General features: G+C 36.2%; 1 protein-coding gene across 1 annotated transcript in view; it reads right to left on the minus strand.

Moving 5' to 3' along the window:
• LOC107596011 (microtubule-associated serine/threonine-protein kinase 4-like) overlaps positions 1–26557 on the minus strand; it is a 75801-nt gene that overhangs the window by 13979 nt on the left and 35265 nt on the right. The window contains exons 3-15 of the mRNA XM_016286611.1: positions 12411–12499; positions 11593–11662; positions 11014–11034; positions 10018–10096; positions 6651–6805; positions 6072–6147; positions 5767–5976; positions 5510–5611; positions 4795–4886; positions 4322–4530; positions 3720–3858; positions 3245–3377; positions 1994–2159 (exon numbers count right to left, since the gene is read on the minus strand). Coding sequence (XP_016142097.1) covers positions 1994–2159; positions 3245–3377; positions 3720–3858; positions 4322–4530; positions 4795–4886; positions 5510–5611; positions 5767–5976; positions 6072–6147; positions 6651–6805; positions 10018–10096; positions 11014–11034; positions 11593–11662; positions 12411–12499 — 1541 coding nt within the window. The remainder of the gene's footprint in view (positions 1–1993; positions 2160–3244; positions 3378–3719; positions 3859–4321; positions 4531–4794; positions 4887–5509; positions 5612–5766; positions 5977–6071; positions 6148–6650; positions 6806–10017; positions 10097–11013; positions 11035–11592; positions 11663–12410; positions 12500–26557) is intronic.

Here is a 26557-nt window from a genome sequence, read left to right on the forward strand (position 1 = left end):
TTTCACATGCATCAATTGTAGCAACGTGGATGGATTTCCAGTATCCAGAGGTTATTTGGCATTTTTCGCTAATCAAAGAACAGGGCCCTTGACACAATCAAAACACAAATGATTGCAGAGGAACGACAAAACTGAGCTGACATCAGAAAGAAAAAGAAGGGGACTTCGGCACAAAGGCCAGGGGGAGGAAATAAATGAAGAGCTGTGCTTTGTTTGTTTTCCGACTTGTCTCTACAGCAACATGAGCCTCACATTTGAATCACATTAAGAAGCATGAATATGCATCCAAGCCCAGGGCAATAGCAGCTAGCTGGGCTCATTAATTAAGACTCACACCTATGCTAACTCCATAACAGAAAACTAACACTAAATGTACTAATGGTAGCAGAAACATTTGGGAGCTGCAGAAACACGTGGGGTTGTTTCAAGGTTTTCTGGCTTAAAGGATAGTAAAAGTATCCACACAAATATTTAGGCAATTTACATTATTAGGTCTAATTTAAGGATAGAGCAAATATACTGAATTGAAAAACATATTTCAAATCAATACAAATGTATAAATGTATTTTAATACACATAAGATCATCCTAAATCTCTTGGAAACAAAACAATACATAAACCTATATGTATCTATACTGACATCAAAAAGTGCATTATATACTGTACTTTTAAAGTCCCACTGAAAGTGACCAGTAGTTAAAATAAAAATAAAATACAAACTTTCACATCAAAATACACTGAACTATAATTGAACTATAATGTTAAGGGTTTGTTTTTGGATGAGGACTGAACTGGAGGGTAAACACATTTTGGCACAGTAATGAGGACAAATTATATAACAGAGCATTTGAAATTTTTAGAGGGGGCGCATATTCGTCACTTTTCTTGGCTTAACTTCTTGCAACACTGTGAAATTGAGAGGATGTGTTCTGTCATTACGATCTAAAGGCCAGTCTTAAAACGATACTACATGTTAAAAATAAATCGCATAAATACTTCTCAGCTTAACTAGAAAATAGAATAAAATTATTAATAAAATAATAATATGAATAATACTAATATCGAGGCTCTTGTCAAGCTATATGCAAAATAAATGTACACATTTCTGTTTCAAGTTAACAAAACTAACATAATGGTATACTTAATTTCAAAATGTAAAACGTGCTCGTCGGTGTTAAAGTCAAATCTGACAGCCTGATTTAAGGTAGAGACATAATTAATATCAAAGAGAGGCAAGCTATTTGGCAATGTTTGAAGTAACACTCCACTATTTTTGAAAATAGGCTCATTTTCCAACTCCCCTAGAGTTAAACAGTCGAGTTTTACCGTTTTTGAATCCAATCAGCCGATTTCTGGGTCTGGCGGTAGCACTTTTAGCTGTAGCTTAGCATAGGTAATTGAATCTGATTAGACTGTTAGCATCTCGCTCAAAAATGAGCAAAGAATTTCGATATTTTTCCTATTTAAAACTTGACTCTTCTGTAGTTACATCGTGTACTAAGACCGACGGAAAATGAAAAGTTGCGATTTTCTAGGCTGATATGGCTAGGAACTATACTCTCATTTCGGCGTAATAATCAAGGAACTTTGCTGCCATACCATGGGTGCAGTAGGCGCAATGATATTACGCAGCGCCTGAAAATAGGCTTATTGGAAGTTACCTAGCTGGGGACTATTTTCAGGCACTGCGTAATATCATTGCGTCTGCTGCACCCATGGTATGGCAGCAAAGTTCCTTGATTAATAACATGTGATTTTATTTGCATAAGACAGCAATGAACAAATCCAGAGAGATCCAGGTTTGCAGAACAACAGGTGGAGGATAAGAACAGGAGACCTGCATGCCTGCAGGGGTATTTTGCTAATCATATGATACTGATATGCATTAATGAGAAGCTGAGTTGAGATTACACAACACAGTCTGAATCTGCTAAATCTCTTGCTAAATGAAGCATGTCTGTATTGCATAACAGGAATTCAGAATGTGACTGACCGCTGATGACCTGGCCGAACAGTTCTTCTGGAGTGTCTCCAAAGAATGGTACACAGCCCACCAGGAACTCATAGAGGATGATGCCCATTGCCCACCAGTCCACTGGCTTCCCATAACCTTGCCTTAGGATTACTTCTGGTGCAATGTACTCTGGTGTCCCACACACCTGTAAAGAAATATGTATGCAGACATTACAACCCTTAAATGGGTCCTTGATTATGATTTCACTTTTTTTAACTTTAGTTAGTGTGTAATGTTGCTGTTTGAGCATAAACATCTGCAAAATTAAGATGCTCAAAGTTCAATGCAAAGGAATTTGAAATACAGAATTCGCTTTTTAAGGCCTACAACACACGGCTGGGTAGGGACTACAACAAGCATCTTCCTGGGCTGGTGACATCACAAACCCTAAAAATTTACATAAACCCTGTCCCCAGGTACTCGCAACAAAGGAGGTGAGGCCATGTTGGGCTGCTTTAGAGAAGAGGAAGAGTTGTTGTAGTAGACTGTTGCCGTTATAAATTAAACAACGCAATCATGTATTCTGCTGTACTAAAGCTTTAATAAGTATAAAACCATATATCAAAAGCTAACTTAAACAGCAGTAGCATTTACAAATAACAGCATATCTAAAAAGTATGAGACAACTACAAACAAACAAAAATTACAATACATCGGCGCACATACAACTACCCGTAATGGTAAGGGGCGTGATGTTTCCGGACAACGTGCACTAGGCGGTTAGCCAATCACAACACACTGTGCCAGCTAACCAATCTGAGCCCATTGTGTATTTCTGAGGGAGGGGCTTCATAGAACCAGGAAGTCAACAGACAGTTTTTAGGAGAACGGAAACAGCGGTGTAGAATAAAGGTAAAATATGTGAAAAAGAATGCAGTTTTTTAAAAACGAAGCATGAACCCATGTTACAGTGCACCCCATCAACACAATCAAGCTTTCGGAAACAGCTGATTTACCAACCCGTTACGATCAACAAAGCTGCTCCATACTAGGTATGGATGCTGGTGTCAGGTCTTATCTAGCTTAAACAGCAAAACTGTTTAAAAGCATGGCTATGCTAGTCCTAGATCAACAACAAACCAGCACTAACCAGGATAAACCAGGCTAGGCCAGCATGGAAATTCATGCTTCTCTAAAGACCAGATCTTCAGAGCAGATATCAAACATAGAGGTTATGGCAATGAATAAATAAAAAGTTGTCGGGACTTTCATAGAGAACTGGATCTTTACCTGTTTATCAGAGAACTCTCTAGCATCCTTCTCAATGTGACCCTCATAGAGGTTAGTGGTCATGTTCATCAGCCCCACTTTCGATAGGCCAAAGTCTGTCAGCTTGATGTGTCCCATTGAAGTGACTAACAGACTGTTATAACGTAACAACACAGAGCAAGAAAAACAAAACAATTTGTTATATTAGAATTATCAGAGGATAACCCTGCTTGAAAAAAACAGAGCTGGTAGCTGTTTTTTGTCAGTTTTGGCAGATCCTCTGCATACTCTAACTAGCTTAACAAAGATTGATTTCCAAACTGAAACCGGGTCCACCAGGTGGTAGGCCAGCTTGGACCAACTAACAATACAAATCACCAGCCAGAAAAGCATGTTAGATCAGCTTCCATCAGCTTGGATTTTTTGACTGTTCATGCCCATTTCACTTTCATTATGCATACTATATCTAATCACTAATCCATCACACACAGCTTACTTGTCTGGTTTGAGATCTCGATGGACGATTCCATAGTTGTGGAGATATTCCAGGGCTAACACAGTCTCGGCAAAGTACATTCTAGCCATGTCCACAGGGAGAGGACCCATGTTCTTCAGCAACGTGGCACAATCCCCTCCTGTCAGGATAGGAAACATACAAATTAATGCTGCATAAAGAATGAATATAAATAGGGTAACATTTTGCATATTTTTTATTCATTATTTTTTTTGCTAATTTAAGTCTCATTTATTTGTTGGTTGGTTCAAGCAATTTGTTGGTAAATTTTGTTTCCTGAAATTTGATTTAGAAAAAAAGCAATGTGCATAATTTTATATTTAATTTATTCACTGACCAGTACATGGTTGACAGCTCACTTAAATATTTGAACAAATGAGCTGACTGTACTAAGACATAATTGGTGGTTACAAAATGTTAAATCTAGTATCATTAGTATTACCAGGTCATTAATTTATTGGCCCCTGGTTACTCTGCATTCTGGTCACCATGTTACTACCCATAAAATGTAACCATTTATGTACTTCGATATTTTTATTAGCACTAACAGAATAATGAAGCACTGTAAATGTGTTACAGCATACCTTCAACATACTCCATAACCATGCAAAGATGTCTGCGAGTCTCAAAGGAGCAGTACATGCTGACCACAAAAGGGTTCTCAGCAAAAGTCAGGATGTCTCTCTCCACAAAGGCCTGCTGGATCTGGTTCCTCAGCATCAGGTTCTGCTTGTTAATCTTCTTCATGGCAAAACGTTGTTTTGTCTCTTTGTGTCTCACTAAATACACCGCGCTTTGGAGAAAAAAAACATTCATGGTTTAAATGAACAATGTATGATAATTTAACACACAGTAACAATGATATAGAAAAAATAATTTAAAGGACTAAGCTTGGAATGGATTACTATGATTTTGCTTACTGTGCTGTATGTACTGAAAACAATTAGCACTATAAAACAGAATGTGAAACAATGTGCAGCATACAATGCTAAACATTTTACCTAATAATTTGCTTCAATATTGTCACATGACCTCATTGCATGTTTTAGTCACTTACCCATAAGCCCCATTACTGATCACTTTGATCATCTCAAAGTCGAGCTCACAGGGTTTACGCCGGGACCGCAGTGCTGCACTCAAACTGTGGGACTGGATATATAATTTCAATAATTCAAATATTCAGCAAATGAATGAAAGTTCACAAACTGTAATAATTTTCATACATTTCATCCTTAAATTTAATTTTATTCTAGAAAATGTACATTTTCCTCTTTAATAACGTCTCTGTGGCATGCTTTAGAGTAACACTCCACTATTTTTGAAAATAGGCTCATTGTCCTACTCCCCTAGAGTTAAACAGTTGAGTATTACTGTTTTTGAATCCATTCAGCCGATCTCCGGGTCTGGCGGTAGCACTTTTAGCTGTAGCTTAGCATAGATCATTTTCTCTGTGGCATGCTTTAGAGTAACACTCCACTATTTTTGAAAATAGGCTCATTGTCCTACTCCCCTAGAGTTAAACAGTTGAGTATTACCGTTTTTGAATCCATTCAGCCGATCTCCGTGTCTGGCGGTAGCACTTTTAGCTCTTGTGAAAACCTGGCAACCCTGACTCTGACTAGACTTTGACTTGCATAACTTAAAGCATCTGGCCATACCAATCTAAGTTTGAACAGATACCTTACAACTGATAGACGCAACAGAATTCACAGCAGAAATGACAAGGCTGACTGACCCAGACCGTAGCTAAGGAACTATTGTAGACAACCTACCAGACATTCAAGGAGTCGTGCAGGCCTGGCGATGACGATGAGAATCTTCTTCACCAACTCCTTGATGAAGGTCACCTCTGCACTCTCCGATCGCTCAGTTGACTGAATTACAATGACAGAACACATCACAAGTGGTCATCTATATGCATGCATCAATGAAAGCAATGATCAGAAACAACTTGAAATGGAAGAATACACGGGGGTTAGTTTTAGCTCAGAAGAATGAAGAAAGCAAAGTCTCTGGAGGCGTCATTTACCTCCTGAAAGAGCCTTTCCAGTTTATCCGTGAGCTCACAGAAGTATCGTGAGGTAATGAGGCCGAGACGGGACTTTTCCAAGCAGTCTCTGGCCAGCTCAATGATCTGATGATGTGCGAAGCTGAGGACACCGTCAGCCAGAGGCAGGACATTCTCAGGGGAGTTGCTTTGAATGATCTCCTTGATGCGCTCCTCCATCTGAGCTGTGGCCTGAAGGGTGGAGAATGCAAACCAACAATGAATTTCCCTTTAAAGATACGATCACTCGATAGTGAAGAAGATTGGTGAAAGTAGGATACACTTACCTTGGGAAATCTTTCCTTGTACACATGATTCATCATGATAATCTCATGGTCACAGCATGATGGGGATCTTCCTGGACTGTCAATGCAATAGAAGAAAAACATTTATTTCAATATACTAATGTTATAATTCTTTATAAATAATAATAATATTGTGAGAAAGAGATGGGCTGTGTCCCAGTTTGCATACATAAAATGTTTTCAACACTTATTTTAAATTTGTGACATACTACAACATTAATAAATTTGCATCTTCTTACCAAAAAAAAAAAAAAAAAAAGGAAAAAAAGGAGGTTTATTTTGCAATAATGACCAGCTGTTTGTATGTTTGTATAGATATTTTTTTACTTTTTTTAGTACAATTTATCTCTTTGTGTCAAAGAAGAACATTAACAAACTTCTCCTCTTCAGCAGTCCAAAGGGTTGTGCGTAACATTATCTTAAAAATCATGTACTACTTTTAATGTACTATGATTTAGTATGCAGTAACTCTTGCATATTATTCAGTTTGTAAAATGGGATTCAGAAAAAGACAGATCTGAGATAAGTTTAAAAAGACAACAACAATTAAGCATCCTGTACCTGAGACTGCGAGAACGTGGCCGCATAGGCGTAGCTCTCCTGAGGTCGTCTCCAGAAATGCTCTCCGTGTAGAAATGCTTGGACAGGAAGTGGAGCTCGTCTGGTGTGGGCTGGAAAGGCAGCTGATGGAGCTTCTCCTGTGATGAACAGGACGACTGGAAATGAAACGAAAATACATTGAAAAAGAAAAGAAAAGAAAAGAAAATGAAATGAAAACAAAACAAGAAAGAAAAGATGCCCACTGATGTGTTACATAACACATCATTAGGTGATAATGCAGGTGATGGATAAAACTAAAACACAGCAATGGGTTTATCACTGTTTTCCTGTTTCTTCATGATGATTCAGTTCTACATAAGATGTGGAGCGGAGACCTCAGTCAATACGCAAGTATATAAGCAGTGTTGGATTACAAGTAACGGATTACAAGTTACCCTATCTAAAATGTAATAGTAGTGTAACTATTTCAATTACTTTATTAAAGTAATGTAACTGATTACATTTGAATATTTTTGATTACTTTTCAAAATTTTTAACAAATGTTTATTTTCATTTTCAAACATTTAAAGCAGTCACGGTTAACTTCACAGTATGGACTCAACACTAGTTAGTATCAGACTTTCAAAATCCTTCTTCACTTGAATTAAGATAATAATTATTTAAAGCACAGCCACCACAAAATCAGACTTTCGCAGCTATGTTTACTTTGAAATCATTCTGCGGTTATATACAGATTTATGATCATAAGATATAGTTTAATACTAGCTTTTTGAAATCAAAATACTTGCATAGCCATGACAAGTAACACTGGCATCTAGCAATGCTTTGGGGAAAAAAAACGGTTAATCTTTAAAAAAATAAAATAAAGCATATACATAAACCCAAACAGGAAATAAAACCGTTATTAAATAAGCATGTGTCCTATTCTGTGTCCTAAACTCCTGAAACATAGGTCTCTCATATTTTAGAGCAGTCGATGCAATTTAGGAAAGAAATGAATCAAATCTGTATGTGTGTGAAAATATTCAGATGTAACCCTCTTTGTAATCTTTAACATTTTTATAAGTAACTGTAATTTAATTACACATTTTTTCTTAGTAACTGTAACAGATTACAGTTACATTTATTTTGTAATTAAATTACGTAATTCCGTTACATGTAACTAGTTACTCCCCAACACTTTATATAAGTGAGGTAAACTATCTCATTTCATTCCGCGATGACAGATTTTCTAATTTTCATTTTTGGGGTCATCTACTTCTTTCATGTAAGGGAGTCAGAGTCTAAAATTTAACTAAGAAGCTTTTATTCTTTTGAAACTGGGGGGTGGATTCTGAAAAAAAAGGTTCATTATGTACTGTATTAAAACACATTTTGTTCACCATTGTAAAGACTGTTATATTGTGCCCTAACCAACAGTGACCCTATATTTCCTATATTAATCTGTATGTCTGCTTATTAGGATATTTTTCCTGTAGGTTAGTTAATAAACTGGTAATATTGTGCTCTGATATTAAACTCAGAGCCCCATTCACATTGAAATCACATAAAAAAATAACTTCCTATTTTAAAACTTTAAAATTTTATTTATTCCTGTGATGGCAAAGTTTAATTATCATCAGCCATTAGTTCAAAAGAACAGCTTTGATTTGAAATAGCCTTTATTTTTTTTTTGGTAACAATGTAAAAGTCTCTACTCTCACTTTTATTAAGTATTAATTTCTAATTAATAAAAAATGTTACTGACAAATGTTACGGAGGGGAAATTTCTGTTGGCTAGTTTTCCAGCATCATACCGCTAGCCATTTCCTGAAAAGATGGGCAGCTGCAGCAACTGTGTCACTAAACAACAACAACAACAACCAGAGAGTGAGCGAGTGGGTGGGCAGTCTGGCGCGGATTCAGGGACATATTTATCAGCAAACAAATCTGGCGCTGCTCAGAGGCACATGAATCAGACTGGGAGACAGTCATGGCAGCATCTGTTGCCCGTGGCAAACAGTCTCAGCCATTCAGTTGTGCATGTGAATGCAAGGACACAGACACAAACCCAAAGCTTCAAAGCAGAAACAGCAATGAAGCTTGCAATGTCCACAACATACAAAAAAGTAATGTTCGGTGGCACTCATTGTATACAACAACCTGCATACAATTTTAGTTGATAGTTGGAGATCCCTCTGTTCCAAAACCCAGTGAGCTGCTTACCTAAATAGCATTTTAAGCCATCACAGATGTGCTGTTAACAGAAAGGTAACATTATGCTGCCTTTAAAAGAAGATCCCAGAATGGATTGCTAAGATAGCAGATGAGTCAGTAGAAATGTTGATTACATTTCATTTAATACTTAATGTACTGTTGTAGCTATTTTTTTTTAAAATTGATACATTTAAGTATACTTATGCCTTATATGAGTGGTTCTCAACCAGGGGCCTCAGCAAACCTCCAAGATGACTTAAACTGATTTAAATTAAGATAAAACAAGCATTAATATAAACTAAAAGTACCAAAATGAGAATTTCTTATTTTAATTCACCTCCACAACAACAGGTATTTAATTTTTTCCCCAATGAAGAACCAGGTTTCCCTCAGCCTTGGTACACTTATATGAGACCTCATTTTATAAGTGTGTTCTAGACCTGGAAAACTCTATATAGGCATTTTTATAATGCACATCTTTTTTTTTTCCTTCTAATTATTCCAAGCTTTAAAATATGTTATCAGGTAGAAATGGTAAAGAAAAGTATTTTTGAAAATCCTTATCCTTAGCCATTAAATCACAAACGACTGGAAAAGTCATGTAAATGTATTGGTTAAAAAGAGCGGGGGACCCTTAAGGACATTTGAGTCTTAAAACTTCTGGAATCCTGAATTGAACTGAATTGCATTGAATTTTATTTTTAAAATAGGGGCAGGGGGGTTGTAGACAATAGGGGGTCTTGGAGTAAAAAGGCTGTCATGTGAGTCATGCCAATAAGAGTTTCACTTCACACGAGATTCCTTTTCAGATATAAGTTAGGTGCATTTATAGGCAGTAGACAGAGAGATAGCTCAGTAGATTTTGGAACAGAGCCTTTGTCTTCACAGTTCAATGCTAATTTCGGTTCACTCAAAGGAGGCATTCATACTGACAGTGATTTATTTGCCTATTGCCTCCAAAATGACTTTGATGTTGGTTGCTGATTGGCATATGCTGGATATGCTGCATATTTTGCTCAACTTTGGCACAATGCCAAAAGTGGCATTCAAATCTCTTCAAATCCTAATGAAAACGAATGTCATTTTCTCCTTCAAAGTCATTTTGTTGCTTCAAATCTCTGCCAGTGAATGCACACTTACTTCTACCATTTGAAAAACATGTGGTACTTACAGAGACGGTGGAGCTGGGTGTGTTTGTTCCATAGCCAGAGGAGGGAAGGGATGCCAAGGACCAGCGTCGTCCATCAGTTCTACAAACACAGACATCCCTCAGTCCATTTTCCCTCAAAATAATTACAGGTACGGTGTAGAATCATCATCAGTAAATGGCATATACTAGATTGCATTGCATTGGATCCAAGACATGAGAGGCGAGTGGTACACTAGATAAAAGTAAAATGCTGAGCGAGTCATTTATTTTCAAAGTAGAGCAGATGAAAGACAGTGGCAGTGTAATCCATGAGCTGGGGCTGCTATCAAGCAGTGCAATTTCCTATGGATCTCCTGGCTGATTGAATGATCTGATGATAATCACAGGAAGACAAACGCCACAAACACTGGGAGGAGTGTTACATGGGCTGAGTAAATACAGAAAATGCCTAAAAATGGTTGTGCAGGCACTTGATGTCAATAGCCACAGTGAACAGTTCAATGTACGTGGGAAGGTGTGTGATGCACTATGGTAGATTTCTATAGAGTGAATAGAGTGAATCTCATGAAAACATGTCCAGGTCAGATTGCATCCCACCAAAAAATAAAAAAATAAAAATTAGAAGAAAGAACATATAATAAGTTATAGTCTTACAACATTCTTAACATATAGAAAGTATATTAGTAGAAATGTTTATATTACAGTTTTTAGGGCCATTAATATTTTTTTCCCATAATAATTAAAAGATAAATTCTCATTTGCCATAATGCTTTTTTCTAATAAAAATTACTATAAAAATGGAATCTAATTGAAAAAATTACTTACAGTAAAGAAATTTAAAAAAGCAAAACATTTAGAAATAAATGATTTCTTAATGTAACACTTCCCAATTTAAATAGTTTACTTGTTTGTTTGTCATCATAAAAATAACACTACAATGGAAAAACCTTTTATGATCCAAGTGAAAAAAAAAAAAAGATATCATTAGATTCGCTCAATAAGTTTCATTTGAATTACCTGTCTGCTCTTAGTCCATGACTAGAGGATTAAAAATAGTAAAAAATAAATAAATTAATAAAATAAAATAATAATAGAAGTAAAAAAAGCATACAAATTTTGAAATAAAAGACCCATTTTTCACCCCATCCTGTCTGATCAAACAGAGTTTGATATGACGGGTTAAATCTGAACTTCTGAACCACGGTTTTAAATTTATTCCCATCTAAAACTGTAGAAAGCCTGTCAGCTCCTGAGCAACCAAGAGCTTTCAACAGCAACATGCTCCTCACTTCAATGAACATTGTTTACTTGAACATTATACTGACGTCCTGATATTCCTGACAGATCTGGACCACTATTCTAATAATACAGATATTTAACTTTTAAATTACGCATTTTGAGTGCCATAGGTAGTTTACACACTACGTTCCACTCTCCACATTAAAATTTTCTGAAATTTACACCACAATGATAGGGTGTTTGCTTGATTTTTTTCTTGCTTTTTTACTCATATTCCAGGTAAAAATTTGGTAGCTTAGAAATATAGAAAACTTCTCTTCAGAAGTGTGCCATGGGTATAGATGTCCATGTTATTACCTGCGTGTGAAGGAGAAATGAGCTGAAGCACTAGGGGAGAAGTTTCTAGGGCTGTCTTGTGGACTGGTGCCTAAAAAAAAAAAAAGAGAAAACAAAACAAAAAAAGTTTTCCCACTTATTACGGTTTTTGCTATATTTTTTATTGAATAAACGCAGCCTTGTTGAAGAGACATTTTTAAAAAAATTACAGATCGCTAAATTTAGAGCAGTAATGTATAAAACACATTTATAAATGTATTATACTTCATCCTCACATAAATCATGACTCAAGTCTATAAATGCTATGTTAAATGTTATCCGAGAGCATGAGCTGTTATGAGCCAGCTGACTATGCTATAAAACTAAAGTGACGTTTAATCACATTAATACGCTGTCATTAAATCAACAGTAATGCTGAATGTTCTTTAAAGGTTTCCAGTACAGGGGCAGTGCGTGCCCAGTCTGCAGAATGAGAGAGACGTAGACTTTGTGTACAGCTCATGAATCAGACACAGGATCGCTGATCAAACACACTTTTTTCTGCAGCGCTTTATTGTGTTTTGTGGGCCTGGCTGTATTACAACAGACTGCTCTCTGTGACACAGGTAAGCAATACACCATTCCCTAACCAGGTGTGAAGCGACACATTTTCAAGAAAGAAGCCAATCAGAACATAGTTTAATTTAAAGCTATATATTATATTAGAGACTTTGCTATGGGTAGGGCAACACCGCAAACATAAGAATCCAAGTGTCACTTGGACAGACTCTAGACATCGAAACCATCGGTATCAACACACGTGCACTTATGCAAACAGACAAACACACTGAACCGGTTACCTGTGTGTGATGACAGAGGTGAGTGTGGTCGAGGAAGGGCTGATGACTGTCCACTCCCTATCAGACTTTTTCTGTTGCTCGTTCTGCAGCTAGAAAACAAACCAAAGCATTGTGTTTTGTGGAAAATGACAACAACATTAAGAGTCATTTTAACACCTAGTCACACTGGCACAAAAAGGAATATTAGTGAGGCATCAATACTTTAATCGTGCATCTGTCATGGTTTACAAAGCAATAAGCCCCAAGAAGCCGTGGTTTACAGTGAATTTATAACAGCTAAGGGGCGTGGCTGTTATAAATTCACTGTAAACCACGGCTTCACGGGGCTAATTGCTTTTATAAAACGGTTATTCCATATACGTAGTACGGTTTCACAAAATAAAACCGAGCAAATAAAGTGTAATGATATTAATAAAAACAGTATTCTTCCACCAAACAATTTAGTTCCTCAGAATCAGTTGTGGTTGCAACAAAGTGGACAAATGTAAACAAAGGTGTATGTTTGTAGTGTAATTTACAACAGCTTCGAATGTTTCTCAGCCAATCAGAATCAAGGACCAGAACTATCCGTTTTATAAATAAAATATCACTATAGATTTAAAAGTATCATTGTAGATAACTGATTTTACATTAGTTTGATATGAACTGCAGGTAAATAGCACATATAATTTACTGTAACACTGCTCTTTGAACGTGCCACGAAAAAAAAAAACGTGATAATGAAATTAAACTCACTCTCCTACTTTACATGACCCTAGTGAATTATTTAACATTTCACATCCACACAACGCGTCATCTTTACACTCTCAACAGCTTTATACCTGAATAGGAACATCATTTGCTTAAAAACATTTTATTTGTAGAGTGTTACAGATATACAAAAAGTAATTACTTTAAAAAGAAAAAGTTATTAATTAAAAGATTTTTCAAATTTGCAAATACAACAAAGATTATATGTTTTACGAGAACATACTATTTAAGTCTATTTAATTTCAGACGGCACACCTGATTAGCTGCTCACATGTGAACACTTTATAAAGGACCATGACATAGAGCATATTGTTTGTCCTAAGCAGCTACTCACAAAATTAGTTTTTGCGTTGAAAAAAAGAAAAAGAAGAAAAGAGAATTGGGCAGTGGAATTGGGGGAAATAAATGCAAGGTTATGAGATGGTTATGAGTTAAACATTTCATAACCTTGTGAGATTTATCTCGAGCACCGCATTTTTAGAAGGCGTTTCGTGCACGAGATGCTGCAAAAGATGCAAGATGCGGGTGCAATGGTCAAACTTGTCTGTCATATGCAAGTTTACATAGAAAAATGGAAATGCAAAAACCAATAAAGAACTATTACTGTATGTTTGCGCTGTTTGAAGATATGTGTGCGTGCGTGTGTGCACACTCATCCGTAGCGCGTGCGTGCAGATATTGATCGGTCTTTCAAGGCTTGCATTTCAACTGACAAACTAACACAAAAAATGTCAACATGCCCGTCTTTGTGAGTATCCTTGCAAACATCGTTGGTCATGTCTTGAACGTAATCAGTCGAGAAAGACAATGCATGTGTATCAGCATCAGTGTACTGGATCTGTGAATTATGTCTTAAAGGAACAGCAGTCTATTTCTGCTGTCTGTGTTTTTAATGTTAAACAACAAAAGACAAGGAAATCACTCACTGCTCTTGATTGAATAGTTTTGCAACTTCATCAAGGGTTGGTCTTTAATTTATAGAGCGAAACATGCACTGTTATTTTACAATTGTTTTTACATTTCTGTGCCTGAAAATTAGTTAAACACCTGAAAAACTCTGTTGTATATTTGCTCTATTGTATTTATTTGTGCCGTTGCATTTAGTTTATTTGATTTTCTTTATTTTTATTTTAGTCCTTTTTTCTCTGAACATAGCACATACCAAACTGAACTGTACCGAACCGTGACCCTAAAACCCTGAACCGTGAGCAATCTGAACCGTTACACCCCTAACTGTAAGTATATTAGTTGGCAAGTAAAATATATTATAATTGGCAAATTCTACCTACACTACCTATTTGTTAACAGTAATAACTGCAACACTAAAAAAATGAAGTAATATATACCTCAAAATATTAGCTCTGACACCGCAAAGTGCACATGCGTCAAAGTCCAGGAGGGAATCGCGGGATTGATTCATCATCTTCTGTGTCAATGGCGGGACCGTGACGTGTCGAACTATAGGCCTACGTTTTATTTGTAACATGCTGATATCGTCATGAATGCAAATGTTAATTGTTTAATGGTAAGATCGGCCAAAAGATTTGTAATTGGCACGCTTCTAACACTGTCTTCTAACACAGCCGTGGTGACAGGTTGACTGTTAGAATTTGTGGTTGGCCAAATTAATGGTTCCTGCAAATGCGAGTAAATATCTACATTGGTGATTGGTTGATGAGTGAGGGTTGATGTGCTAAGAACAGACAGGAGTAAGTGATTATTTTACAGATTATTATTATTATTGGTGTTGTGAAATGATTGTATCTGAAAATGTGTCTGTGGGTGCATTTGCATGCATCTTTGTATGCCTTGGTTCGCACGATGCGATACAAAACTTCCTTTCCAAGCATTTAATGTGCAAAAAAATGTCAAACTGTTCCAACTAAGCTGTGAACAAGACCGTACACCAACTATACTAAGTTAACTGTTTCTCTGTGCATAATGTTGTATAAACTTGATATTACAGCTACATATAAGCCCCCAAGCTAATGGTTAGCGTGAATGTACAGCGATTAGCACGTGCTGTGGTGACAAAAGATAGAATTGTGTAGGCTTAATGCATTTTATATTCCTTATGTGATCTTAGAAACATCAATTCTATGTTATGAGTTTTATAGATTTTGTGCCAATTCACTTTTAAGTTTTATGCTTGAGTGATCGAGAGTTTGCAGAAACATTGCAATATGTGAACTTTTAGAAAACTTTTAGGAAATTCTTAACTTCTAACAACTAAAATCCATCTCTTTATAGAGTATTAAGGGAAAAAAGGGATACAGTTGGCTGTTACCTCATTGAGTATCTTGGGGGAAACCAAGAAGAGGTCTTTCAAGACTGTCAGGTATGTTATTAAATGACTGATCAACTCGAGGCATTCAAAGGGATACACAAAATGTTGCCCTGATGCCATTGTTTCATTTCTAATATCAGCCATGTGATTCAGCTGATCAACCAATCCAATCCATTTTAAAACACACTGTATGTTCATTTTGTTAGGCAGTACATTTTAGGGATAGTTCACCCAAAAGTGGAAATGCTGTCCTCATTGTTGTTACAAACTCATAATATATTGGTTAATCTTCGATACACAAATGAATATATTTTCAATGAAAACTGAGAGATTTCTGTCCCTCCATTGAAAGTCTACTAATCCAAATCTCTTGATGCTTCAATAAGTTCATGAAGATATTGCAAAATAAATTTCAAGTACAATAAAATTCCATATGAATCGAGCAGTTTAATCCAAGTCTTTTGAAGAGTCACAATTGCTTTATATGATGAACAGATTTAATTTAGACTTATTTTTACGATCAGCGAACATAAACAGAAGCTTAACCATACTTGCTTGACATGTGAGAACAAACCTCATTGGTTCTTGTGGAAACTCAAACATGCTGCGTGTAGCGAGAATGAACCTTGCTGGTTCTCACACATCAAGCAAGCATGCTTGAGCTTCCATTTACCAAAGCTGGATGCTGCAAACACTTTGCTAATCAGTGTTTATATGCGAATAAAAGCCTATAATTAAATCATATCAAGTATTTCAAGTTCATCATATAAATTGATCATGTCTCTTCAGAGGACTTGGATTAAACCACTCAATTCACATGGATTTCTTTTACTCTCTTTTTTTACTCTTATCTCTTTATGAACTTTTCGAAGCTTAAGAGTTTTGGGTGAATAGACTTTCAATGGAAGGACAGAAATCTCTGAGATTTTATTAAAAACATTTTAATTTGTATTTTGAAGATGAACAAAAGTCTTCTGGTTTTGGAAACAACATGAGGGTGAGTAAATGATGACAATTTTCATTTTCAGGAGAACTAAGCCTTTAAGAATTACATGCGTGAGCATATATGCTTAACATAAAATTTTTGGGGTTTAGTCCAGTTTTTTTATTGGAACTTATCATGGCCCACGTCTGTAAAAAAGACAAATCAAAAAAAAAAAACTTTAGAATGCCATCATGGTAGCAATGTAGAATCACCAAGAAAACAACTTGTTAAAATACAGTAGTCAACATTTGAAGTGGATCATAAAAGTTCATCAAAGTTGTCCTAAGACAAGAATGTTTTAGGACAACTTTGATGAAAGGTTTTGATCCACTTCAAATGTTAATATAATTAAAGGGATAGTTCACCTTCAGTTGCTGACACTACGCAAGTCAATGGGGACCAGCAACTGAAGGAGAACTATCCCTTTAAACGAACGTAAAATATGTACGTGCATCTTGTTTTTTCTTTTTAACAGGAGGATGAACTTGAGGGCCACACAAACCAAATAATGAAGGTGTTGGTGATGCATGATCCCACAGCTGAGGAGGACCCAGCCTCATTTCAAGTGTTGCAACCATTGTAGTGACAAATTACATCAAATCACAGTTTCTTATTGTTTGAAATGACTAAATGCGAGACAGCTTTTAAAAATGTTGTTTTTAATGGATATTCAGACATGCATGAAGACATTGGTTTATTTTTGAATGGAAAGCGTTCAAGAAGAACTTTTATCTAACATGAGTGATATGAAGTAGTATTTCACTTGAAATCGATTGTACGACTCTTTTGTGTGTACATTAATTCATTTTAAATGTTAAAAAATAAATTTGTTTGTCATTTGGTCAATAAAAAGTAATTGATGTAATATCCTGTGCCTGACCATTTTTAGGTAAATTCAACCTTTCCTGAATAACTAATGTGTAATTATCCCTATTGGCTAATTATTATTATTAATAATTTAGTAGATGAACTGTTGTCTGCTAACAATAGAGTTAATATTACTACATTTTTATAGGTAATTAGTTGTGTAATGTATTGAGAAATACTAGGGAGACTTTACCTAATTTGTTTTATTGTTATTATTTCTTTACTCAAATATATAGGATGGAATCTACCCAAACAAATTGAGTGCAACTTGTTACCTCAATTTTATCAAGTAGATTTTATAGGATTGTTTTTACAGTGCCTACAATACTTTCTGTCATTTTGTCACTTTTTTGGGCTAAGAAATAGTTAGCATTTTTTAATTATTATTTATGAACATATAGGATATGTTTAAGACAAGTTTGTGCAATATTTGCCTTCATATTTAATGTATCTTTTCTGCAACGATATTTAACAAGTCATTTGTTTTACATTTACACCATGCTGACCACTTCATCTGTGGTGCACTTAGAACTTTGTGTGGAATAGAACTTTCTTTAACCAGATGTTTAATAAAAAGGATTTTAACTATTTAAAAAGAGAGAGAGAGAGAGATCGATCTAATTTTTTGACATATGGCTCAGTCCTGAGTTGTAATAGTGATGCTTTAGCAGCACAATAATAGAGGACAGGGTGAAATCAGGGGAATTGAACATGTGACTGTGGCCTCTTCTCTAGCCATTGATCCCAAAGTTGGTGTCTGAATGGCAGCCAGGCAGACATCACAGATTAGATTGCAAAGCCCTTGTGATCATCACCTCAGCAAAGAGACTGTGAAGAGCAGATGCCAGTGAATCTATCACATTCATGGAGGTGTTAAAGGAATAGTTCGCCCAAAAATTATAATTCTATCATCATCTACTCATTTTCAACAAGCCCAAAAAGAGATATTTAACAGAATGCCCAGGCTGTTCTTTTGCATGGAATGCAACTTTTCGTGTGAACCATGACTTTGTGTGACACAGACTATGTCTGTGATCTTTCATATCTCCTTTCCCTCTTGAAAACATGAATAATTTATTAAGGGAAATGCCATGAGAAAAAAGTGTTGGCCACAGCATATTATGGGCAGGAAGGTTAAGAAAGTTGAATATTCCTCTCCGAGTTAGAGATTCACCACATTAGCTGAAAATGTGCAAGATTTTAGTAAAACAAGAAACACTTTACAGCTTTTAGTGAACTAGGATGAACTACACTCTTAAAAATAAAGGTGCTTCACGATGCCATAGAAGAACCTTTTTGGTCTAAATGGTTCCATAAAGAACCTTTAACATCTGAAGAACCTTTCTGTTTCACAACAGGTTCTTTGTGGCGAAAGAAGGTTCTTCAGATTATAAAAAGGTAAGAAAGAGATGGTTCTTTAAAGAACCTTTGACTGAATGTTTCTTTGTGGAACCAAAAATGGTTCTTCTATGGCATCGCTTGAAGAACCTTTTGAAGCACCTTTATTTTTAAGAGTGTAGGCAACAATCTTTAGTACTCAAGCAAGACCTTCACTACTACCAGTAGAGAAGAATAGGTGACCCTGGACCACAAAACCAGTCTTAAGTCGCTGGGGTATATTTGTAGCAATAGCCAAAAATACATTGTATGGGTCAAAATGATAGATTTTTCTTTTATGCCAAAAATCATTAGGATATTAAGTAAAGATCATGTTCCATGAAAATATTTTGTAAATTTCCTACTGTAAATATATTAAAACTAAATTTTTGATTAGTAATATGCATTGCTAAGAACTTCATTTGGACAACTTAAAAGGCGATTTTTTTTGCACCCTCAGATTCCAGATTTTCAAATAGTTGTATCTTGGTCAAATATTGTCATATCCCAACAAACCATACATCAATAGAAAGCTTATTTATTCAGCTTTCAGTTGATGTATAAATCTCAATTTCGAAAAATTCACCCTTATGACTGGTTTTGTGGTCCAGGGTCACATATGATTCATAAAACATCTAGAAACATACAAACCACTGAATGTGTCATTTGTGTACACACATGCAAGAAAATCTAAAACAATAAGTAATTTTGCTGAATGCAGATAGAGAGGTGGATGACTCTAAAAGAGGGGAAAATAAATCAAATGTCAAGTAAGAAAAATGGATATTATTTGAATATGAATCAAAACATTTCAATGAATCAAACATGAAGTACTTTAAAGGAGCCATATCCTACCATTCTTCTTTAATATTTTCCCCTGAAGCCCACTTACGTTAGTCAAAGTTTCTTGCACTAAATACAGATGCAATTTAATTTTACATGACCATTTTCCACCTTCAATCTAACCCTTGGTCTTCAGATATGTAAAGACATATGCAAACATGGGCAGTCATATGGTACTGTAGTGAGATTATGGTAATATAATAAGCTATTTTTGCAATAAATTGTGTTTTTGAACTGGTTACAGAGTTTTGAGATTTGAAAGGTAACAGTATCATAGTACAACAAACCTTTACTCTAAAAGAGCAAGGAAAGTCCTGTCATGATCTGACCCCTTTTAAATATGTAGCATGATTTAGAATAATATCTGGTTCATAAGCGCTCGGTTAAAGAGGATCAGATATTGCTATTTATACAGCTGCTACACACACAGACAGATTAGAAACAGACAGTGCTCAGCTCCACACTTCTTACTGTAGCTATGATGAAAATGCAATAGTTATGCTAGATCTGAAAGAAACCCACGCAGAAATGACTGAAACAAGTAACAGTCACTGTTTTGCCACTTGACAGCAGACATTTTGCTTTTGTCACTGACTAATCCTTCATTGTGAAGCTGTCTACTTAATGGTCTTTTTTATTGGCTTGTCCTCAGTGGGTCCTTTGTTCAATTTACAGACTTAAATCCAGCATTGTTCTTTGCAAATACAGTATTCACTGGATAAATGCTAATTATATGATGTTTAATTAATCAAGCACCAACAAAACATCCAGTAACTTTGCTTTTAAACATATTTGCATGCCATTCAATACAGAAATCAAACAAAAGAAAGCTCTAATTACTAAATTACAAGTGGCACGATGTAACTCATGTTAACACATGATAGGTTTTATTCATGGTCAACATTTCAGAAGACTGCAGAGATTAGGCCCACTATTGTCAGATACAAAAAAAAAACTGAGCTCTAAAATCATGCTTGAAAGCAAGAATTTTTCATTTGAGAGCCTAAATCAAGGTCATTACTAAAAATTACGAAGATCACTTTGATGGATGGACACATCATTCACTTAGTTATTATGTACATACACAACATACAATATAGTTATTATATTACTTTACTACAGAACACAGAAGGAATATGCCGATTTGCTATTGGTGTAATAGCTGAGTGCCATATGAGTAATGAGACATATCTCATTACTGAAACCTCCACCCAATACAAACTAATAAACATAGCACAGTGAAGAAAGCGTAATCCTATTTTCTTTACATGTTCTCCACAACTAATTCATTTTAACAAATGACAGATTCAGTCTGATTTATTCAGTCTGAGGATACTAATCGGATCATTTGTATCATCAATGGTAAAATAGGTCATTCCCAGGATTAAAAAGTGTGCAAGATGGAAAAGCACAAGCAGAAATGCACTTGACTGTTTGATAGCAGAGATATATATGGCTGGTTGGCCTTTTGGTGAAGGTTTGGTCTTGTCACAGGAGAGGTGAAAAGGATATGGGGCAACCTCAGCATTTTCTGCAAGAGCAGTGTATCCATCTTATAACACTGAGACGGTCAGCTCTTTTCAAGAGGATTTACAGAACAATCCATTTTCCTCACATTCAACATGCATATTTAGGCAAATGCACGGTAATTATGCATGCACAGTATGTAAACATATTTTGTGCCTACTGCATGGACTGAACAATAACGCCCTGATTACAATCAAGAGGTACTCCAGTTCCATATTCGCAATGGAAATCTAACACAATAGCAAACACTGCACCTGCATTACCATATTGTTCTTGTCTAACCTCCACTGACTTAATTCTTGATACCAGAAGTTCTACCACCTAAAAACCAACACAAGTAGTGACAAGCAACAATCTTGATTACCTTTTGGAGCGCCGTAATCTTGCTCCACTGATAAAGTGAGGCATAGGAAAGTTGGAGAGTAGAGTCCATAAGCTGGAGTCGGACATTGTCCCAAAGTCATGCCACCAAAGTGCTCTGAGCTGTCTTGGAAAAGAGAGCGAGGAGAAATGCCTGGCTTCCAAGAGAAGTAGGCACCCAACGCAAGAGTCCCGGGAAGTCCTCCCAGCGCAACGCTCTGCCACTACAGAGGTTCGTCCATGCACATCTGCTGCTCGTTGCAGCATACACAGGCTGTCAAGGGGGACAGTGTGTCCTCTGAAGTGTCCTAAATCGAATAGTGTGAAAACTCCTCTGAGCGGTTTCTTATTCAGGTCATATCCGTTCCTGTTCGAATGCCGGGTGCCTCCGCTTCCAGCAGGATGACTTTTTGTTTTGATGTGAAAGTCGTACGGCTTTGCCGCTATCCCGCAGACTTATTGAGACTCAAGCGCGCTCCATGTCATGTAACAGGCACCTAACGTACCACATCCTGAGGCGGGGAGGGGAGAGGAAAGGAAGGGAGGGGGGCGTGAGTCAGAGCAGCAATGCATCATCAGGAGACGACGCAGTGAATGCAATCACAGCTCTCCCCGTCTGGCCCTGCTCCAGAACCCATCGGACCATTTGAAATAGAAATGCACAGCTTTTCAACCGTAACCATGTGCAAGTCCTGCACACTGCAGCCAAGCCTTTTCACCTCTCTCCTCTTTTTCCTTCACTGGACCTGCCATATGAAGAACACCACCCCTCTCTCTTCCACTTCAGCACCTTTGATCTCCTCCTGTTCTGTTCTTCAATCTGCTCATTTGGCAGGCAGGGACATGGAGAGGCCCAGCCTCCCTGACACATGACAGATGAAGTTGGAGGGGTGGAATGGGGCCACTCGCCCTTGACAATTAGCCGTTGAATGCAGTGGGGCCTCTAGCCACTAAGGTGTGAGGCAAAGGACGTCACTAAGAGAGCATACTATATGACTAAACCCGGCACACAGACAACTGATCAAACCTTCAAAGAGTGCATAATCATAAGGAATCTGGTCACGCATGAAGTGAGCAAAGTCTAGCTCAATCATCTCACAACTTTAGTCTCATGACTTCTTATCTCTTCTTGCAAGGCCAGTGAACTATAGAAACCTAAATCTGGGAACAAGCCTAGTCTCTTCTGTGTCAGCCTGTGCTCTATATCTGTATGCTACATTTTTGGTGCTCTAATTTGGAGAGGATGAACCAAAAACAATAGCAGTGGTCTGATTCAACAAACTGTAAGGTATCTTTCTTAATATGCTTAGAATAAAGCCCAGAGTATACCTTCCTTGTCTGCGTTCTGCTTTGGCTCGCAGAAAATCTGTGTGACATTATTTTGCTGATATGACACTGTCTGTGTGCAGTCCGAATACTGTGACTCTGTGGTAAAAGTAATTTGAGGGCTTGAAAAGAAAGGTCCACTAGATTCATCTGCACTTACAGTCAGTGGGGTATATACTTTTAAAGGCCTGCACACCCAACTGTGTGCAAAACACAAAAATTTAAGTATACCAGGGCAAACGATTGTAAGGTAACACTACTCGAGTAATAAACTACCAATACAGCAGCATTTCCAAACTAAAATTTTAAAACATGGCACTTAACTGTATACCTTAAGCAAACAAACATAGTACATACATTAGTGATATTACTTATGTAAATTACAGGATTAGTTATGATGACTAGGGTTGCAAAAAGTTCCAGAAATTTTGGAAACTTTCCAGGATTTTTCCCAGGATTCCAGGGATTTTTGGAAAGTTTTCAGAAATTTACAGGAACTTTTTCACCCCTTTGCAACCCTAATGATGACTTACTTTGCCCTTAAGCAAACATTTCATTTTCATACCGGAGAAAGTTAAATGAAATTTCTTTCCTTTCTTTCTCTTATCTTTTTCTTTCATTCATTCATTTATTATTTAATTTATTTTAATTTATCTTTCTTTTACCAATCAACATTCCCAGAGGGTATTGTAATACCTTTTCTCACATTTTCACAATTCTTGGGATAACAAAGCTGATAGTACCCTGCACCCGTACCGTTAATTAGAAGCATAATTATTTTTTTCTAATTATTTAATAAACACTTGAGGGGTGGGGATGTGTAGAGCTTTGTAAATGACAGCTGTTGCAAGTCTACAGACATCTGTGGAATTTTCTGTAGCTCCATGTGAGCCAGTAATTCATCAAGGAATAGATTTTGTGCCCTCAAGACTTTTCACATTATTTTTCAGAAACCATGTATGAATGTTCTGTAATGCAGTCATAACCTCCTTATAATCTAAACGGTTTCACGACTATTGTGTGCAAACACCAACTAATCAAACTAGTTTAGACAGCTCAATGACCCATTTTATCAGCAAGCCCAAAATACTTACTTGATGACAAGCAAAGACAGATTGGCTGTGCCGTTCAGTTTTTTGAAAGTAGAATACTAGAAAAGGCCACAAAGCATATAGCAACAAACAAAAGGAAGCAAAGCTGTGAAACGAAAGGATGCTTCAAAAAAATGTGATTGTCAAATTTGTTCCCAAGGAATGAGTGAAGGTTCAAGCAATCAACAGTTATGTTTATACCTGGTCTTAAAACCTGTCCTGAGTGATCCGATTGCAAGAGGGTGAGCTGAGACACTTTGCCGTTAACAGGTTGCAACATGTGTCTCAAAAATGAGTCTCATAATGATCAGATAATTAGTATAATTATTATATCATATTATATGTATTATATTATATTATTATTAATAAAAAATAATAAACAAAATAATCAGTATGATAATACCATTATATTTAAAAAATAAACTTGAGCATAAAATAAAAATAGTTATTTTATAGTACACTTAAAAATACAATGCTGATATTAACCGTTTTTTTAAATTGAATTTTCATAATTTTCAAACCTAAAATCAGCAAGCTTTTATTTTGGTGGGTTGCCAGCAAGTACATTATATGTGCTGCTGGGTTTAGCGCTGCCGAGTGCGTCAGTGCATGAAATGTCAGTTATGCATTTTACTCTGAAACTGGCAACGCATAGCCTAGATTTATGCTTTCAGTTTGAGTGGAATACTTATACAGTATTACAGTTAGTCGATCTAAAACAGTGATTGTGCATTAACACCTGTCAACAATGTCGGTACGCAAATGAGCGGTCTGAACTTATTTACCAGTCTATGATATTTACAGTGGGGCAAAAAAGTATTTAGTCAGCCACCAATTGCTCCAAAAATATAGACCTAATCCTATACTCCTAAACCTAACCCTACCCATAATTTATTCCTAAAATCAGAGGGAAATGATAGGTGAATAACAAGGGTGTAGAAGCATCTAACTCTGGTTGTAAGCCTAAAACTGACATTTCTTGAAAACTTATTCCTCAATTCTGATTGGTTGATTGGAATGTTGATCCAGGAACATGTAGTACTTGGTGAAATCACGGTCACCTATTTACACACAGCATTTCTTATTTCGGTCGTACCACCTGCGTACCAGTGTTCATTTCGTCATAATTTTCGTCAATTACATTTTTTTTCACCGACGACAATGAGACGATAACAAACTAAAACTCTTTTTGAATGACAAAAACTATGACGTAAATCTATTGACATTTCAATTGACATTAGTCAACGAATAAAAACGAAACGAAAATGTTAGGGAGGGATGATTTGGGAAGAGATTCATTCAGAACGAATCTGCTGCATAGGAGGTTAGATGCGTACATATGAACCGGCGGGACATAAGCTAAAAAACACTTGCTGCAAGTCTCATAAAACGTTCAAAAATGTCAATATGTGGGAGTAAGAGAAGAGCAGACATATGGACAAATCTGACGACGCAAGAGAGAACTCTGTTCGGTCCGATTTTCTGAGCACAGACACTGAAACATACACACAGAAAGCATGTCTCACAGCACGTGAGTACTCTTTCGCGTTGCATCAACAGAGAATTACACACAAAATTATGTAGAATTGTCCGTTTTGACGAGTATTCACATAAACACAGTTGATTACATCTTAAGTGAATGTAAACAGTAGGGAGAACGTGTCTCAGTTCATTGCATCCATTGCAGCTGTGCATTCAGTTTTAAAGGGACAGCAGCCTAATTTAGTTGCAATTGTCTGAGTCATTGATGTTAATCAAGCAACAAAAGAAAGACAGTCACGCACTGCTCTTGACTGAAAAACTTTAGTAGCCCTAAAGATTAATCTAAATGTATTTATAGAAATAAATGTCTGCTTGAAAGAATGAAGAATATGGTAAACAAGTTGCTATAAAGAATGCATAATTAGCCTATATAACCATTGGTATTTCATTAAAAAGAAGTTCTTGTTCTTTATGTGGTTTTATTTAATTTTAACAAAAAGGCATGTTGTGTGTCACTGCAGTTAAATCGGTGTCTATCATGATAAAACCTTATTATCAAACCTATATAATGAGTTTAATAAAAAATAAGAAATGCTTAATAAATGCATTACACTGTAACTAAACCCATTAGACTTTAGCCGACTAAATTTACTGTAGATTTAGTCGACTAAAACTAGACTAAAACTAAAAACAATTCAGATGACTAAAATATGACAAACTAAATGGCATTTTAGTCAAAATATTATGACTAAAACTAAATAAAAATTTGCTGTCAAAATTAACACTGCTGCGTACCACTTATGTGCCCCCCTGTATTATATATTATATTATAATTTTTTGGGTAACACTTTACTTGAAGGGGTGTGCATAAGACTGACATGACACCTTCATAATCATGACATGACACATGTCATGAATATGAAGGAGGTTTTATGCATGTTTATGACAACTGTCATTAAGTGTCATTCGCTCAGTTATGTATGTAATTTTTAATGCAAATATGACATTATTTGACCTAACCCTAACCTAACCCTACCCCTACCCTTACCCCTAACCATAGCCCATAACAAAGACATCTCAAACAATGTCATCTTTGAATTAAAAATTACATAACTGAGCGAATGACACTTAATGACAGTTGTCATAAACATGCATAAAAACCCTTCATATTCATGACATGTGTCATGTCATGATTATGTATGTGTCATGTCATGATTATGAAGGTGTCATGCCAGTCTTATGCACACCCCTT

Source organism: Sinocyclocheilus grahami, unplaced genomic scaffold (assembly GCF_001515645.1).
Source record: "Sinocyclocheilus grahami isolate Dianchi unplaced genomic scaffold, SAMN03320097.WGS_v1.1 scaffold212.1, whole genome shotgun sequence".
In the NCBI taxonomy this organism is placed as follows: Eukaryota; Metazoa; Chordata; class Actinopteri; order Cypriniformes; family Cyprinidae; genus Sinocyclocheilus; species Sinocyclocheilus grahami.